The sequence below is a fragment of the Pan paniscus genome, chromosome 2, assembly GCF_029289425.2.
Source record: "Pan paniscus chromosome 2, NHGRI_mPanPan1-v2.0_pri, whole genome shotgun sequence".
Taxonomy (NCBI): Eukaryota; Metazoa; Chordata; class Mammalia; order Primates; family Hominidae; genus Pan; species Pan paniscus.
This window is the reverse complement of record NC_085926.1, coordinates 96,032,784-96,052,244: the sequence shown is the minus strand read 5'-3', so window position 1 is coordinate 96,052,244 and position 19,461 is coordinate 96,032,784. Positions and strand designations below refer to the sequence as shown.

Genomic DNA, 19,461 nt, shown 5'->3' with positions numbered 1-19,461 from the left:
AAGCTATTTCAAGTTTGTTGGTTTAATTAAAATAGACATCTCTTTAGGGTTTTCAGAATTAAATATAATACAAACACACAACTTTTATATTATCTGAGTTTACGAGTCAAGTAAGTTTATATTATCTCTGCCTGATGTTTAAAGTCAGAAAACCAACAATTCAACTTAAACACCTATGTGAAAATATAATGGCATTTACTTCATATATATCAGGCACGGCAATAAAACAAAAAAAACACATATTTGACTTTTAGATTTTTGCTTTTATGATGACTGACTGATGAGGGAAGAGAGAGACCCTCTCATATTGTTTTATATTGTTTTATACTCAGAAAAGGAAAGAGAAGTGAAACTAAAGGCAGGTAGCCTGGCGTCTAGGAACCAGACCCGAAACCAGGCCTGGGCCTGCCTGACCTAAGCCTGGTTGTTAAAATTCGACCCCTCACCTAGCAACCGTTGTTATCTATAGATTCCAGACATCGTATGGTAGGACATTGTGAAACCTCCCGTTCTGTTCTGTTTCACTCTGACCACCGGTGCTCGCAGCCCCTGTCACGTACCCCCTGGCTTGCTCAATCGATCACGACCCTCTCATGCGGACCCCCTTAGAGTTGTGAGCCCTTAAAAGGGACAGAAGTTGAGCACCTGACGAGCTCGGATTTTAAGACGCTAGCCTATCGATGCTCCCATCTGATTAAAGCCACTCCCTTCACTATCTCGGTGTCTGAGGGGTTTTGCCCACGGCTCGTCCTGCTACACTGACATAAACGTGCTGTAAATGTAGTTAACAAGAGAGTAATTTGAAATGATGACTGGCTGTGTCTAATGTCTTATGAAATTTTCATGAGTAAACCAAACAATTCAGAATAAGTGAATTAAACAGATGTAAGTACAATATACATTTATAAATGAACTTTTAAACCGTAATTATGTTTAATAAGAAGTCTACTTAAAAATACCTTCCCACTTCTCTGTGGTAAATTAAACCCTTAGAGTTTCACACAGTTGATTACATTATCAATAGTCATTGAATACCTGGATTATTTCCAAACAACATTTTTTTAAAAGACTAATTGCTGAACATACACTTCTCTATTTTGGACTTCTTATTACAGAAGAAATAAAGATATTTGGGTTCACTTTTGTGTTCATATTTGTGTTCAACATGTCCTGTGGCACATTGAAAAATTATATAATGGGAAAGCACATACTTCTAGGAATTATGAAATTGTATATTCGTAGATTTGCCAATCTGTAAAATGCCGGTGTGATGCATATTTGTCAATCGCTTCTATCCCAGAAAAGAAAGTTACTAAGAGTTTAGAATTCTAGTTAATGTGTGGTAATTAATACCACTAAATAACATAAAGGAAACATCCCTGTATGCAAAGTATCTGTCTAATCTCAACAGATTTGCGGGAAAGGCTCTGACAGTAAAGATTTCTGATAACGTTAGAAACACAACACGAGACCAGAATTAAAGAAACTTTGCAAACAATCTGGCCAAGTATACCTTTTGTAAACAGAATTAATACGTTTACCTTCTTCTCCTTAGCTGACCTCTCAAGAATTCAGAAATCATCATCGAGCATTTTTATTTTGATTGCAATATAGGTATTTGCAAAATTTTAATCAGAATCTGTTATTACAATATAACATAATTATGGTTATATTACCACTACTGTGACTGGAATGTCACATTGGAGAATGTGCATAAAATTAGATATGACTGGAGAATTTTAAGAAACTAAGAATTGACTTTATGCATCCAATTAAGCCCTGCCTCATTCCATTTAGTGTTGCAATAAAGAAATTCTTGAGGCTGGGTAATTTATAAGTAAAAGGTGTTTGTTTGGAGAACAATTCTGCAGGCTATACAGAAAACAAGGCTTAAATGTCCACTTCTGATGACAGCTTCAGCCTACTTCACTCATGACAGCAGGCGAAGTGGAGCTGGCATGTGTGGTGATCACGTGGTGAGAGAGGAAAGGAAAGAGAGAGAGTGGAGTGCTGGGCTCTTTTATCAACCAGCCCTCATGGGAACTAAGACAGGAAGAACATGCTTATTACTATGATGATGGCACCAAGGCATTCATGAGAGATCGACCCCCATGACCCAAACACCTCCCATCTTCGACACCTCCAGAATTTGGAATCAAATTTTAATATGAGATTTGCAGGTATCAAAAAAATAACTACAGCCAGCTCCTTTAGAAAATCTGGGCTGATAGCTGCTCACAAGCTTTCTAGCCATATTGGTAAAGAGGAAGAAAGACCTTACTCTCTGGAAGGCCCAGGAACTGAAATATACTTTTAGGACCTTTTTGAGTACAGGGGAGTTTACCTAAATGTATCAGTGTTGCAGGTGAAACTAATGGTATGTTGTTGGTATGACTTTATAGCTTGAAGAAACTTTAAAGTCTAATCGGAGATTATTTAGTAAAGGTCGTAATGAGGCCTTCTTAAAAAGAGATGATCAATTCCTATTCCAACTTGCACTTATGTAAATACTCAGTTGAAGCTTAATGAGGGTAGATCTATTTGGTAAATAAATTAGTCTTACTATAATTACATTTGAAAGAAATGGCCTGATTATGGAGGGAAAAATCATGTTTCAGTAGAAAAATATAGCGCACCCATAATTAAATTCCAGTTCTGTCCATTGTCTTTGATGTTTTATTATCTACTTAGAAACTGTCCTATTCCTGAAGCGCTACAAGCTAGGGCTGGACAACTTGATATAAATGTCAGAGGATAATCTTCATGCATGATGCTTAGTGTCCCACTCAGGAAGTTCACCAAACATTTAATGACATGACAAGAGACATTCAGACTAAAAAACAGAAAAATTATCAGACTGCAACTGCCATTTTATTTCATCATCTAAAGATGCTTTGAGCTTAAATCTAAAAGTCTTCTCAACTAACTGCCCTCTGGCTCACATGCTAAGCTTATAGGTAGTTTTAACCATTAACTTTTATTATTTTCATTTGGTTTATTTCAGTTGGTTTTGTTCATACATACTTTGGCTATAGAGCGTACCCCAGTCCCTTGGTACTATGTTTGTGATAGTCATTGTCATCTTCTTGGTGTGTTGTATTCTCTCAAGAGTTTTAAATACACGTTTGTAGCCACTACACTGTGCCAGATTTTCTCACTATGATTAGAATAACAAAAACAAAGTGTCCATAAAAGAAACACTTCTGTAAGAGACCAGACATTGTAACTTATGAGTTCCATGCTGAGACAAAGACAAACCAGCTGTGCTGGTCACAGAGAGTGCAAGTATGCGAGTTTTAGTCAATATCCCATAATGAGAGGCTCACCATAATGAGTTAAAATAATTAAATAAAAGTATATCAGGCTGACGTGGGTCCAGCAAAGTGGGTTTGTACCTAAGCAAACAGGAATCCAACTCATTGTAAATGGTAAAACAAAAGTTAACTTTAACCAACCAAAAACCCCAGCTAATTTCTAACTAGGAATTTTCCACTGGAATGATCAAAATAACACTACTGCTCCACTTTAACCAATACAATCTTTACTTTTGCCATACTTTCACATTTGCCCTGTAAAAGCCTTTATCTCCTCTCTTGCACCTTCAGGAAATCCCCATACCACATGCAATCTGGTGTTGCAAAATAAATCAAGTCTCCTTAGATAAACTCTAAATTCTAATGCTGCTACATTTGTATTTTAACTATGTAAGTACTAATATATATCTTGTATCACTATGCATACATATGAAAAACTAAACATATGCATATGTATACATATAGATATAAGATACCTAAAACATACATGCATATAATCTGGTAGCAATGACAATCTAACAAAAGGAATTGAAGAGGGATATAATTAGTTAGAGTTCCATTTGAAAAAACAATCTGACAGCCATTTTGGGGAAGTGAGTGACTGTTAGAAGGATGGAGGAAATAAATAACTAGAGGTTTGCAAAACTACATGTGAGTAGTTTTTATGCTAGGGACCTCAATAGTATCAGTGAGAATGTGAAAGGAATTTCAGTACTGAAAGATGAAGGAGAGGGTGGACTGGTAGAAAGATGATTAACATACTTGAAGTACAAGAAGTGTTAAGAAGGTTAACAATCAATGACTTTCTGAGGCAGAAAATCTCCAAAATCTTACCTCATTTTTCTGTTTTTGCTTCCTCTTGCTGGGCGCCATGATGTCGTATCATGTTAACATTATTTGAACTTCCATGACAGGCATTTAAAACTTTTTGTTGATAACAACACATTCCAACAACCTTGCAATAATATTGATTTTTACACATCTTGGTAGCTTCATCATAAAAACATTAAGACCACTTTCTTTCTTTTATGATACTTATTTCTTCTCTATGTCTACTCCAAATGCAGTTATTCTATTTAATCTTTTAATTTCCTGAATTAGGGAAGGCTTCCAGGTTGTTTAAAATCATATAATCACAGCTGGGAAGGGCCTTAGAAGCCATCCTAGAAAGTTAGAGGCAGCTTGCCTCTTCTTACTCATACGAGCACATAGAGTTAAGAGCATGCTCTTACACTATGGCAGTGCCTTAACTGTTCATTCCTTCTATTTTTATTTTTCTCATTGCATTTCCATTTCTGTTTGACCTGCGAGTTGACTTCCTTCAAGAAACAGAATTCACCCTTTCCTAATATAATGAAATGGAAGACCTTGATGGTTAGCAGAATCATTGGGACTTACCTCTGTTCACTCAAAAACAAATCTGCCTCAGTTATGGGTTAAATATGATGGACATCGCAGGTAATTCAGTAGTATTAGTATCAAAACCATCATACTCAAGTCCTTATATGATAAACTAGGCTATTTTAGCAATTAATGCATTTATAAATGCACATTGAATAACATATACAAGCGTTAAATATTTTTATTTGATGTCTACAGTCATTATTCTATTATGAACAGTATGAAAATTTCTTGAATGCTTTTGAATAACATATAGACATATTGCGATTAGTTTATTAGGTACTAAAACATTAGCTCACTAAAGTGCTAGAACACTTATACTTGCAAAAATGTTCGAACACTGGAAACAACATAGGTACCTCTAACTTGCATAATTTTGTGACTATTTTTGTAATTAGAGAAAGGATACTAGTATGAAACCTCAACATGTTTTTTTTAACATTTTTGTGAATGAAACTGTGACTTGCTTATTTCTCAGACTGTAGATGATAGGATTTAACAAAGGAATGATGACAGTGTAGAATAGAGGCTCCACCATATCTTGATCATCTGCTTGCGGAGATGCAGGGCCCACATAAATGAAGAGAAGGGGTCCATAGTATAAAGAGACAGAGAAGAGATGGGCTCCACAGGTGGAAAAGGCTTTCCTTACACCTTTATCAGATTTCTTTTTTAAGATTGTGAAGAGAACAAATGTGTAAGATACAAGAATAGTCACAATGCTGAATACCTGAATTGAACCTGAGAAAATAAAAACCATTAGAAAATTAATAGAAGAATCAGTACAAGAAATCTTAGACAATGGGATAATGTCACAGTAAATGTGATGTACTATGTTGGAGTTACAGAAGGTTAGTATGAATAAAAATCCTTCATGGATTAAAGCATGAAGAAGACCACCTACATATGACAAGATTAATAGCCGGATGCATAGTCCATTTGTCATAATGGCTGGATAAAGTAAAGGTTTGCATATGGCTACATAGCGATCATATGCCATCGTTGCCAAGAGAAAACATTCTGTGGTTACACTGATTGCAAACGAAAAAAACTGTATCTTGCATTCAGAGAGAGTTATCATCTTATTCTTAGCTAAGAAGTTATTCAGCATCTTTGGGGTCACTGTGGATGATATCCAAGCATCCACAAAAGCTAAATTCCCGAGGAGTAAGTACATTGGGATATGAAGGTGAGGGTCTTTCCAGATGACAGCAATCAGACCAAGATTCCCCATGATGGTGATGAGATATATTACCAAGAATGCCAGGAACAGGGGTATTTTCCACTGTGGTTGATATAAAAATCCCGTGAGAACAAACTCTGTAAGCAATGTTGCATTTTCCTCTTCCATGTCCTCACAGCATGCCCTCTAAAATAAAATGCAACAAATGAAAGGGAACATTTGCAATGGCATTATGAGTTGAAATTGGGGAAGAGGTGCTGAAGGAAAACCTAAAATGATCAGAACCCTCTCAATTTTTTGATCAGTCCTATAGCTGATGAATCTCTATTTGTTGCAATAAAGACATGAAAAAATGATATATTTTGGTTTGAAACTGTGCAGTAATTAGCAGATTTAGGTAAAACAAGAGGCATTCTCTGTATGCAGTATATTTCTATGGACACTATTGAGTGCAGTAGAAAAATTGTTTGACTGGCATATGATACAATGTCAACAGGAAAGATTTTTGAAGGGTCTGAATTAAAAATAAATAAAATACATGCCATGTGAAGTATCTTAAACTTTATTCTTCATACAATAAGCATGTGCCAAAAATTTTAAGATGGGAAATTACATCCTAATTTTTTTTAATTTAGTTTTTGATAGTGTAGAAAATATGCTGCAAGAAGAAGAAACTGTACTCAGGGATATTAATTAGAAACTTGTTAGTAAGGCCCAGGCAATCCCAAATCACATTACACATAAAAATTATCTGAGTGAGTTTTATGAAAAATATGTTATGAGGTTTTAATGTAGAAGTTATTTAAGGAATTAGGTCTGAGGATCTGCATTTTGAAAATACCCTCCAGGGGATTCAAATGCATGTTAAATGTATGGTCTTGGTGTGATATGACATTGAAAGAGACAGTAAGACAAAGGAATAGATTCTAAAGAATTCAGAATGTAGAGTCTCTAGTATTCTGTGACATATTTTGTAGGAAGTAAGTGGTCAGTGAAGGAGAGAGGAGTCACTTGGTGACTGGGAAGATGGATATTAAACATTGAGAACTCAGGTGTGCTGACAAGTTTTTGGAGTGAGCATCATCTGGACAACTAGATGTGTTCCAATCAGTAATATGAGCCTATTAGAGCTCAATAGAAATGATTACTTGGATTCATTGTGGTAGTCAAAGGCAGTCAAAGGCATAGTTAAAGATGATGCATCCTTGGAGAGTAAAAAAGAACCAAAAAGAATGGCAAGAAAATCAACTTGAGCAAGTTATATTAAGGAGGTAACAAGGTGGACATATGTCCTGTAAATGGCCAAGGTGTGATCTCCTTTTTTGCCATCGAAGTCATAGTGGCTGTCAGAGGTAACATACTGCCAAAAGAACTAGAAACTCATTTTCCCATTTTTCTTACATTTAAAGTGAAGGGACATGATCTAGGATGGCCAATTAAATACACTGATCCTACATTTGGAATATGGAGAGAGGGACAAAAGATATTGGTTTCAAGGCAGCCAAAGCCAAAATACCAGGACTCTACTTAATGCAACCTTTATTCACATCAACAAAATTTACAGTGAGAGCTCTCAAATTATTGTCAAACATGAGTGTAGGGATACAGGAGTTAATATGTAAGTGACTCACCTTAAAAGTTTTAATTGGAGAATGCGGTTGATTCAAAGGAATGGGTATTTATATCAGAATAATTCCAAGAAATAATTCTAAGAATCATTATTATCTGAATCTTTAAACCAAGTTTTAGTTGTTTAATGCCCTAATTTATATAAACTCATCATAATAAGATTAACAAAATAGCAAAATATTGAAGGAACAATTCAGTCTTATAACTCTTTGTCCATATTAGAGTCATAAAACTAAAATATAAAAATAGTCCAGTCAGAGTCATCCAGTTTCTGACTTTCTATTATGACAACTTGTTACCACCAATCTAAAATTTTAATAAATTAAATGGCATTATCAACATTTCTATAAATTATAATAAAAATTAGAGAAGTTATTTCTTCCTTACCCATATATTGAAGGAAATTGTGGATATCCTTTAAACGTGTTGTGCTTTCTAAACAAAAATACATACAGTAGCACAGCAATGTCAATAATACAGGTAGCCATTCATTGCATACTCATTCTTTTTGAAGGTTTCTTTTTCCAAGCATAGAAAAATGTTGTTTATTAAATATGCTTTGAGCACATAAATGACCCAGTTGTGCCACTAGGGTCTTTTGCCAGAAGAGGAAGGAATGAAAAACTGAAATTCTCATAACAGTGTCAGAGGACTCCCTGTAGGACAAATTGAAGCTGTTCTAATGGGCATTGTGCATTTGCACAAGTGTAAGTTCAGGTTGTCCCCAAGGGCATTACAGACTTCTGGAATCACAAACATCATTTCGTGGTAGACACTTCTAATTTTAACAATTGAAATAACACTTTATGTTACTATTTACCACCATGGATGACACTTCTGGCATATTTGTTCAAACTTTAGTTTATATGTAAAATTTACTGTTAGTGCTTTAATTAGTATAGTCTTATTTGAAGTAACCAAAACATAATTTTAATAAAGCCAAAGTTCTAGATCCTCTTTGGGAGCAACCTCAAATACAATTGTCCTTCCCATGCAAATTTCAGACATGCAAATTTTAGACATATATGTAGATCCCCCATTATAAGCTAAAATCCAATGGGAAATTTTACTAGGAAGAAGACAAAGAGCAAATGTAAAACAAAGCCAGGGAGTGGCTTGCAGTGGGAGGTGTCCTAGGTCTGTGCTTCTCAAACTATAATGCCTATGATTTTCCTAGTGATGTCAAAACGCAGATTCTGTTTCAGTAGTTCTGGGGTGGGTCTCTCAAGAGCCTTTATTTTTAACAAAGCAATGCCTGTGGACATTTGCCATCCAACAGGTCTTCATGGTGGGAAGACCTAGATTATCAGAAAGCCTTGATCATTGAAGAAACAACAAATAATAAATGTGGCTGGTATGCAAAGAGAGAATCAGGAAGGACCAAGTGTGTTCAGGGAGGCCAGCATGGGTGGGATCTTGTCGGGTAGTTCAAAGACATGTTCTTTACCCCAACTTAAAGGAAAATCAATGAACTATTATTGAACGATTTTGAAAATGGTGATAGCATGTTCAGAATTTTCTTTAGAGCATTAACAGAATAACATGTTAAGGAGCATCCATTCAAAAAACAAAACCTAATTTACCTACTTGTAATATTTATATTTCATATTTAAATAGTGACATGTACCTTTCTTGACAGCAAAAGTATTTATTAAAGAAATAAAATTGCCTGCACTTGGATTATGGATGGTGATATGGTTTGGATTTGCTGCTCTACCCAAATTTAATGTTGAATTCCAATCCCCAATGTTGGAGAGGGTCCAGGTGAGTGGTGATTGGATCATAGGGGTGGACTTCCCCCTTTCGGTTCTCATGATAGTGAGTTCTCACAAGATCTGGTTGTTTAAAAGTGTGTAACACCTCCTCCCTTCTCTCTCTTCCTCCTTCTCTGGACATGTACAACATACATGCTTCCCCTTCAGCTTCCCCCATCATTGTAAGTTTCCTGAGGCCCCCTCAACCATGCTTCCTGTACAGACTGTGCAACTGTGAGTCCATTAAACCTCTTTTCATTATAAATTACCCAGTCTCTGATATTTCTTTATAGTAATGCAAGAACAGACTAACGGTCTAACGCAAAGGTAAATTATATGAAGAAGTGGCCCAAATGTTCATGGTCCCTACTTCTGCTACACTGCCTTATCTCTGCAAGCCTTCAGCAATAGCTTCATAGGGAGTTTCTTATAATCGATTGTCAGTGGAAGAGAAGACTCAGACCTGGATACAAATGGTTGTGCACCATATTCAGGCAGGTGGCTGCAGCACTACTGCTCCTTTCTGGGACATTTCGGAAGAACCGTGGTGAAGGGAAATCCTCCCAGTTAGAAAAATTCTAACTGATGTACTTGGTTTTCCAATTTGCTTAAAAGGAGAAATAAATAAATGTGTGATTATGTATCAATTTATAGGCTATGACTAATGGTTAGGCTGGATGATCAGGGACTTGGAAGGAGCATAATTAGAATACTGGTGAAAAGGATATTTGAGAGAAGGTGCTTGGAGAGATGTCTCTAACTGGGTATAAATTATGTAGATATCTGCTATGGTTTGAATGTTTCCCCTCCAAAATTCAGGTGTTGAAACAATGGCCCGTGTGACAGTATTAAGAGGTGGGGCTTTTAGTAGGTGCTTAGGTCATAAGGGCTTCTTTCCTTGTTGATGGGCTAAAGCCCTTATAAAAAAGGTTTCACACAGCCTTCAGTTTCCTTGCTCTTCTGTCTTTCACCACATGAGAACCCAGTGTTCCTCTCCTCCAGAAGAGCTTTCAAGGCACCATCTTAGAAGTAGGGATGGGACCCCTACGAGACATCAAGGCACCATCTTAGAAGCAGGGACGGGACCCCTACGAGACATCCAAACCTGTCAGCATCTGGGTCTTGAAAATACCAGCTCCTAGAGCTATGATAAAATAAATTTTCATCATTTATAAATATTTAGTCTCTGGCATTCTGTTATAGCAGCACAAATAGGTCAAGACAGAAATAGGTACCAAGAAGTGGAGTGTCCCTATAACAAATACCTAAAGTGTGGAAGTGTCTTGGAAAGAGGTAATGAGTGGAGGCTACAGCAGTTTTGAAGTGAATGATGGAAAAAGCCTGTATTTTTCAGGAATGAAGCATTAAGGACAAGTCTGGTTAGGATTCAGACGAGAAGAGCGTTAGGGAAAGCCTCGTTCTTCTTAGAGATTACTAGAGTGGTCATGAACAGAATGTAGGTAGAAATACGGATGATAAAAAAATATTCTGATGATGTCTTAGAAGGAAATGAGGACTATGTTATTGGAAATTAGAGGAAACACTCTCCTTGATATAAAGTGGCAAAGTACTTGGCTGAATTGTGTCTGTGTCTTAGGACTTTGTGGAAGGCAAATCTTAAGTGCAATGAATTATAATATTTGGCAGAAAAATATTATAAAAATATTTGCTTATAAAAATATAAGCAGCAAAGTGTTGAGGGTTGCTGCATGGCTTCTCTTAATGGCTTATAGTAAAATGTAAGGAGAGAGGAGCTATTGAAAGATGAGGTTTGTAATCAAAAACGAAGGAGAATGTAAAGATTTGGAAAATTTTCATCCTGGCCAGGTAAAGAATAATAAAGTATGTTTCAAAAAGAAAGTCAATGGTGTGGCCAAGTAACCATTTGATCACGATATTAATATAAAAAGAAGAAAACCAAGTGCTATTCATCAAGACAATGGGAAAATGACTCCAAAGGTATTTCAGATATCTTCAAGCCTGCCATGTGTATTACAGTCCCAGAGTGCCAGGACCTTGAGGGGAACTTGGGACTCACTGCCCAGGGCCACCTCAAGTCTGTGCTCTCTGCATTATGACACAGAACTCCTTTGCCAGCTGAGTTGTGTCTCACGTTGGGCCCACCTGCAGCTCAAGCTACTGCCCCAGAGTGCAGAATTGGTAAGCCTTGGTGACATCCATGTGATGCTAATTCACAAGCCTGCAGAACGGACACATGGATTTCTCCACCTAGGTTTTGGAGGATGCCTTAGATAATCTCAACTCCAAAGCAGAGACCTGTCACAGGGTCAGAGCCACCACAGAGACCCCCAAGTGGGGCAATTTTCAGTAGATCTGTGGAAACAGAGTTGCCAGAAGACCTCAGACCTGTATAGCTACTAGCTACAGCGGCATCCTGGGAGAACTACAGGCACTGGACTGCAATCCATAGGAGCTGCAGTGTAGGATGCACTCAACAAAGACAGAGAAGCAAGGAACCAGGAGCCTTATTGATGCAACCCCTAAAACGGTGTATTTGGAAAGTGGGACATGACATCAAGGGTATACTGAAGCCTTAAGATTTAATGTTGTTTGCACTGTTGGATTTTGGACTTACTTGAGACCTGTTATTCCTTCTTTTCTCTCTTTTGGAATTTAAATATTTGTTCTGTGCTTGGCCCATCATGTATTTTGAAAGCATGTAACTTGTTTGGTTTCACAAGTTTATAGCTAGAAAGTAATTTACCTCAGAATGAAACATACCTTTAGTTCTTACTCATACCTGATTTAGTTGATATCTTGATGAGACTTTAGACTTTTGAGTTAATGTTAAAATGAGCTAAAACTTTTTGGGCTATTGAGATAGAATTTAATGTGTTCTGCATATGAAAAGGACATGAATTTTGGGAGGCCGTGAGCAGTATGTTAATGTTTGTTTTACCTCCAAAATTAAGGTATTGAAACTTAACAACCGATGTGATGGTACCTTTTAAATTACCTCCTAAATGTTGTAAATTTAAGAGGCAATTAGGTCATCAGGGATCCTTCCATTTTCAATGGTATTAAGGACCTTATAAAAGAGTCTTCAGTTTGCTCGCCCTTCCACCTTCGACCACGTAAGGATGCAGTGTTTCTCCACCTCCAGAGGATGCAACAAGAAGGATCTATTTTGGAAGCAGATCGCAGTCCTCACCAGAAAATCCATTCTGACGACATCTTGACATCTTGGTCTTTGACCTCCTACCCTCCAGAACTCTGAAAAAGTACATTTTTGTTTCCTGTAAATTACTGTCTTTGTGGTATTCTGCTATAGCAGCACAAATGGACTAAAGACAGTGTTTGTAGCTCATGTGGATGTTCACCAGTGTATCCTCTTGATTATTAAAATCCGCAGGAGAATTTTAATAATCAAGAGGATAGAATGACCCATTCTATGATACCAGTTAGCCTCAAGTGGCTATAGTGATAGGGATGGAGGTTTGCTTGGGCTTAGCTACATGGATTTCCAATTACCAAAGCCAACCTGTCTAGGGCCACTGTGAGGTGCTCAATCAACCAGAAAAAGAAGCCAACACTGAGTCCTCAATCTGTAATCATTAAACTAGATGTCAAGTTGATTACATTGGACTGTTTCTATCATGAAAGAAGCAGTGTTTTGTTCCTAATAGAATAGATACTCAATCTGGATACAGAAATGTCTTCTCTATGCACAATGCTTCTGTTGAAGCTACCATCTATGGACCTACCAAATTTCTTCTTGACTGTCATGGTACTCCACACAACATACCTCATGATTAAGGAACTCACTTCACAGCAAATGAATTGGAGCAATGGGACCAAGTTCATGGAAATCACTGGTCTTACGATGTTACTGTGTTCCCCACCATCCTGAAACAGCCAGTAGAATAGAATAGTGAAATGACTTTTTGAGGACTCATTTACAGCACCAATTAGGTGGTAAAAATTTGCAGGGCTGAGCAATGTTCTGCAGAATGCCATATATTATCTGGATTCACATTCAATATACGTTGCTACTTCCCTTGTGAGCTGGATTTACGGGTCCAGAAATGGAAATGGTGGAAATGGGAGTGAGACCATTCACCATCTCTAGTGACCCACTAGAAAATTTTGCTTCTTGTTACTGCACTCTTATCCTCTTCTCTCCTAAAAATCTTAGCTCCAAAAAGAGAATATTTATACTAGGAGATACAATGGTGATTCCATTGAGCTGGAAGTTAAGACTGCCACCAGGCCACTTTGGTCTCTTTATTCCTCTGAATCAACAGGCAAATAAACAAATGACTATGCTGATTGGAGTGATTGATACTGACAACCAAGGAGAAATTGGGCTACTACTCCACAGCAGAGGTAAAGAAGAGTATGCCTGTAATACGGAAGCTCCCTTAAGGGATCTCTCAGTATTATCAGTTCTTGTGATTAAGGTCATTAAGAAACTTCAACAACCTAATCCAGGTAAGGCTAATACTAACCCAGTTTTGTCAAGAATAACAATAAATGAAGACTATAATTGCCAGGAGCATTTCCTCCTTTTTTGTTATTAATATATGTTTGTATACACTTCTGCATACATAGAAAATATCTTTGTTTTCTTTCCTCTCATAGTCCTTTATCATGTAACATAAAATATATTTTTGTATCATGGTTTTTAAGTACTGCTAATTTTACATCTGGCAATTTCACTTTCCAGAGTTCAAGGAGAGCAAATAATACCTAAAGACTAAATGTCCTCTTCTGGAGGCGTTCAGTGAGTTTTATGCAGGATAGTTTCATTATGCTAGTCAGAATTATGACATTTTTGTATTTATTCAGTCATTTACTGTGGTTTAAGAAGATGCACGTGGATGCCAAGTTGACAATACGGAGACAAGTAATGGATCTCTCTGTGTCACCTTGACTTGGCCAAGGGATTCCCAGATATCTGATTAAACATTACCTCTGGGTGTCTTGAGGGTGTTTCCAATAGATATTAACATTTGAATTAGTGGTCTGAATAAAGCAGATGGCACTCCCCAATGAGGGTGGGAATTATCCAATCTGTTTTGGGTTCAAATGGAACTAAAAGGCAGAGGAAGATTGAATTTGAATTTGCTTTCTTCCTGACTGACTGAGCAGAGATATTGTTCTTCCACTGCCCTTTATGTGCCTCATTCTCAGGCCCTCAGACTAGGAGTGAGGTCTATACCATCAGCTCTGTGGCTCCCAACCTTTTGCTTTCACGTGATGTTTTGATATATGTATACATTGTAAAATGGCTAAATTAATCTAATTAACATATACATTACCCCACATAGCATTTTTTTTTTGTGATGAGAACATTTAAAATCTACTTTCTGAGGAATTTTCAAGTATGTAATATATTGTTACTAACTATAATCATTGCAATGTATAATTGATCTCTTGAATCTATTCCTCCTGTCCAACTGAAATTTGGTATTCTTTAACCAGTATCTCTCCAATCTCCTTATCTCCAGCCTCTAGTAACCACTATTTTACTCTCTGCATTTTTTCATTCAACTTTTTCAGATTCCACATGTAAGTGAGAACATGTGATATTTGTTGTTCTGTCTCTGGCTTATTTCACTTAATATAATACCCTACAGGTTTACCCATGTTGCCAAAATTACATGATTTCCTTTTTTTGAGACAGAATAATATTCCATTCTGTATATATGCCACAGTTTCTCTATTTATCTGTTGATGAGTGCTTAAGTTGATTGCATATCTTGGCAGTTGTGAGTAATGCTGCAATTAACATAGAAATGCTAATGTCTCTTTAACATATGATTCTATATCCTTTGAATGTATACCCAGTAGTGAGATTACTGGGTCACATGGTAGTTCTGTTTGTAGTTTTTTTAGGTGTATGCATACGGTTTTCCATGATAGCTTTACTAATTTACATTCCCAGCAACAGTATACAAAGCTTCCCTTTTCTCACATTTTTACCAGTGTTTGTTATCTTTCATCTTTTTGATAATAGCCATTCTAACAGGCATGAGACGATATCTCTTTCTGGTTTAACTTGCATTTCTCTAATGATTAGTAATGTTGAGCATTGTTTTTATGTATTTGTTGGCCATTTGCATGTCTTTTGAGAAATGTCTGTTCAAGCCCTTTGCCCATTTTTAAAATCAGGTTATGTGTTTTCTTGTTATTGAATTGTTTGACTTTCTTATATATTTTGGATATTACCCCTTATCAGATGTATGCTCTGCAAATATTTTCTCCCATTTTAGGTTGTCTCTTCACTCTTGATTATTTCCTGTGCTGCGCAAGAGCTTTTTAGTTTGATGTAATACCACTTGTCTGTTTTCACTTTTGTTGGCTATGATTTGGGAGTCATATCCAAAAAAATCACTGCCCAGACCAATGTCATGACCTTTCCCCCTATGTTTTCTTCCAGTAGTTTTACCACTTCAGGTCTTACATTTGAATCTTTAATCCCAGGTCTCATATTTAAATTTTTAATCCCCTTTGAGTTGATTTTTGTATGTGGTGTGAGATGAGGGTCTAATTGTATTTTTCTGCATGTGGATATACAGCTTTCCAAACAACATTGATTGAAGCCTCGTAGTAGATTTATTTTAGCCTCGTAGTAGATTTTGAAATCAGGTAGTGTGATGCCTATGACTCTGTTTTTGCTCAAGATTGCTTTGGCTATTTGTGGTCATTTTGGGTTCAAATCAAATTTTAGGATTTTTTTTCTCTTTCTTTATAAATATCATTGAAATTATGACAGGAATTGCATGAAATCTGTAGATCACTTTGGATAGTATAGGCATTTTCACAATAATTGTTCTTTCAATACATGAAAATGAGTTGTCTTTCCATTTATTTCTGTTTTCAATTTATTTCAGCAATATTTATAGTTTTCAGTGTACAAATTTTTTCCTCTTATTAAATTTATTTCTATTTTATTTTTTTGTTGCTATCAAAATTTAATTTATTTAATCAATTTATTTCTAAGTATTTTATTCTTTTTTTGATGCTGTCATAAAATAATTGTTTTCTTGATTTCTTTTTCTTATAGATTATTGTTCATATAAAGAAATTAAATTGGCTTTTGTATGCTGATTTTGTATCCTGCAATTTTACTGAATTTTAAAATAATTTCTAGCAGTTTTGGGGTAAAAATTTTGGGGTTTTTGTATATATAAGATTATGTCATCTGCAGAGAGAAACCATTTAACTTCTTTCTTCCTAATGTGGATGCCTTTTATTTTATTTTCTTGTCTAATTGTTCTGGCTAGGACTTCCAGTAATATATTGAGTGGAACTGGTGAGAATAGGCATTCTTGTCTTGTTCCTCATTTTAGGTTAAAAACTTTCAGTTTGTGTGATGTTATCTGTGTGCTTTTTATATATGGATTTTATCGTGTTGTGGTGCATTCCTTCTACCTCCAGTTTTTTGAGAGGAATTTCATGAAAGAATGTTAAATTTTATCAAATACTTGTTCTGCATCTACTGAGATGATTATATGATTTTTCCTTTTATTCTGTTAATATGGTATATCATATTATTTGATTTACATATTTTGAAGCATCCTTGCATCATATGGCTAAATCCCACTTGGTCATGGTGAATGATCTTTATATTGTGCTGCTGAATTTTGTTTACTTGCATTTTGTTGAGGATTTTTGCATCTATTTTGCAATTTCATAAAGGATATTGGCCTGTATTTTCTTTTTCCTGCAGTGTGCTTGTCTGGCTTCAGAATCAGAGTGACACAGAACTTGTATAATGTATTTTGAAGTGTTGGTCCTTTCTCCTCCATTGTTTGAAAGAGTTGAGAAAAATTGGTATTCATTCTTATTTAAATTTTTGGCATAATTCAGCAGTGAAATCATCAGGCCCTGCATTTTTCTTTTATGGGATTGTTTTACTGATTTAATCTTTAATTCATTATTGCTTTAATTTATTCATGATTTAGTCTTGGCAAGTTGTACATTTTTTAGAAATGTATCCATTTATTTTCAATTATCCAATGTGTTAACAAATAATTGGTCATAGTCTGTTGTGATCCTTTTTTCTGCGGTATCAGTTGAAATGTCTCTTCTTTCATTTCTCATTTTTTTAAATTTGAGTCTTCTCTTTTTGTGTCTTACATTAGCTAAAGTTATGTTGATTTCATTTATCTTCTCAGAAAATAAACTCTTTTGCTGATATTTTATATTGTTTTTCTAGTCTCTATTTTATTAGTTTGTCCTTGATCTTTATTATTTCCTTCATTCTTTTGACTTTGGGCTAGTTTGTTTTTAAAATATTTTTTTAAAATTCTCTCTTGATATCCTTTTTGGTTCAGTGGTGGTTCTTGTTTCCACATATTTGTGAAGTTTTGAATTTTCTTTTTATTAATTACTTGTTTCATTACATTGTGGTTTTAAAAGACACTTGATATGATTTAATCTTTTTAAATTTGTTAAGGCTTGTTTTTTGACCTAATATGGGAGCTATCCTAAAGTATGTTCTTTTGCACTTGTAAAAACTGTATTTTTAGCTGTTAAATGAAAAGTCCTGTATACCTTTATTAAGTTCATTTGGTCTGTAGTGATCTTTATTAATTTGCAATGTCTCTCTTTATCTCTGGTAATATTCCTTGTTCTGAAGTCTATTTTGATAACCACCTCAGCTTTTTTTATTAGTGTTTGCATCATATATCTTTCTTCATTCTTTTAATTCTAATTAATCCATGTCTTTATATTGAAAGTATTCTCAAAAATTTATAGTTAGATTTTGCTTTTGCATTCAACCTGGCAATCTGTCTTTCATTTGGTGTGTTTATATCATTTATCTCTAATAAATATATTGATACGCAAGGTTAAAAGCTATCATCTTGCTAGGTGCTTTTTTTCTATCTATTCCGTCTGTCTTTTGTTCACTTTTTCCTGTTTTCCTGCCTGACTTTGGATTAATATAAATTTTTTTCATTTTATCTTCATATGTGGTTTATTATTTATACATTGTTTATTTTTTGGTGGTGTTCTATGTGTATGCAATACATCACTTTAATTAATCAAAATCTACCTTCAAATAATATTATACCACCCACATAAGTAGTATAATAATCTAAAAGCAGTATACTCACTATTCTTCCCCCCGATCTTTCATGCCATGTTGTTATATATTTTACTTTCTCCTGTACTATAAAGACACAATACATTACTACTCTTTTGGACATTCAATTATCTTTTAAATTAATTTATAATAAGAATATTTTCTATATGAACTTTAATTTTAATGATTTTCAGATATCTTTATTTCTTTGTGTAGCACAAAGTTTCTCTTTGGTTTCACATTCTTTCTGCCTGAAAAACTTCCTTTCATGGTTTTCCTTTACCCTAAGTGTCAAATGCTAATACATTTTTTCAGCTTTGTCTTAAATGTCTTTGTTTCTTTTATTTTTTCTTGTTTTCCCAGGCTTCATTATTTAAGAAAAAAGTGATAAGTAATGTTGGGATTAAAATCAAGAACAACATTGGCCTTTACCTTCTTTCCAACCAGTTTCCCTAAAACTCCCTACACCCACTTTTTGTGTTCCCAAATTCATCTTTAGTGAATCAATAGCTTAATCCCAAAATTTCTGTGGCAAATCCCAAGGTCTTGTTTCCTAAGCTTCTCCCCTTTCTCCTGTTCCACACCCTCTCTTACTGAGGAGTCTGAATGCATGAGAGAGCTCAGAGTGGTGTGCAAGACAGAGGGGAATGCTTTACATTTAAGAGTGAAAAGAACTGAGAAGTACAGAGTATTGATGTGATGGTCCCCATAGTTTGAAGTACCAAAATGAGGCTCAGGTATCAGAGGAAAGCACACTGGTCTTGTGAAAGGATACTCAGTGGCCTCAAAGTCTTCTCATTGAGAATAGTTATTTCTTGGTGCCTTTCTGGCACCAATTACAGAGCCACACTCAGACCATGTGCTTCTCAATCCTGATCGCTTGAATCTTGGTGCTCACCTGCTTTCTCTCTAGAGCCTGCTTTAGGATGGTTTTGTTTTGCATATCCTCTAATGTTTTTCATTGTCTCTCCATCAACTTCTTCAGCAGGGGCCACAGCTTACACATGTTTTTAAAACTAAGCTGCAGAGCTTCAATACAGCAGATGTTCATTTAGCTGAACAACTTCCTGCAGGCAATACCCTTCTGCTTCAGCAATTTGGCAAATGCTTCAGATCTTTCTCCAG

At 35.6% G+C, this 19,461-nt stretch overlaps 1 protein-coding gene across 1 annotated transcript; it reads right to left on the bottom strand.

Annotated features, from left to right (window-relative positions):
* Positions 1-213: 213 nt before the first annotated feature.
* On the bottom strand, positions 214-8,044 carry LOC100971597 (olfactory receptor 5H1). The gene is made up of 2 exons (XM_057302010.1): positions 7,915-8,044; positions 214-6,084 (listed from the first exon to the last, which is right to left on the bottom strand). The coding sequence occupies exon 2, from the start codon at positions 6,064-6,066 to the stop codon at positions 5,137-5,139; it is 930 nt and encodes a 309-aa protein (XP_057157993.1). The 5' UTR covers positions 6,067-6,084; positions 7,915-8,044; the 3' UTR covers positions 214-5,136.
* Between the last annotated feature and the right edge of the window lie 11,417 nt (positions 8,045-19,461).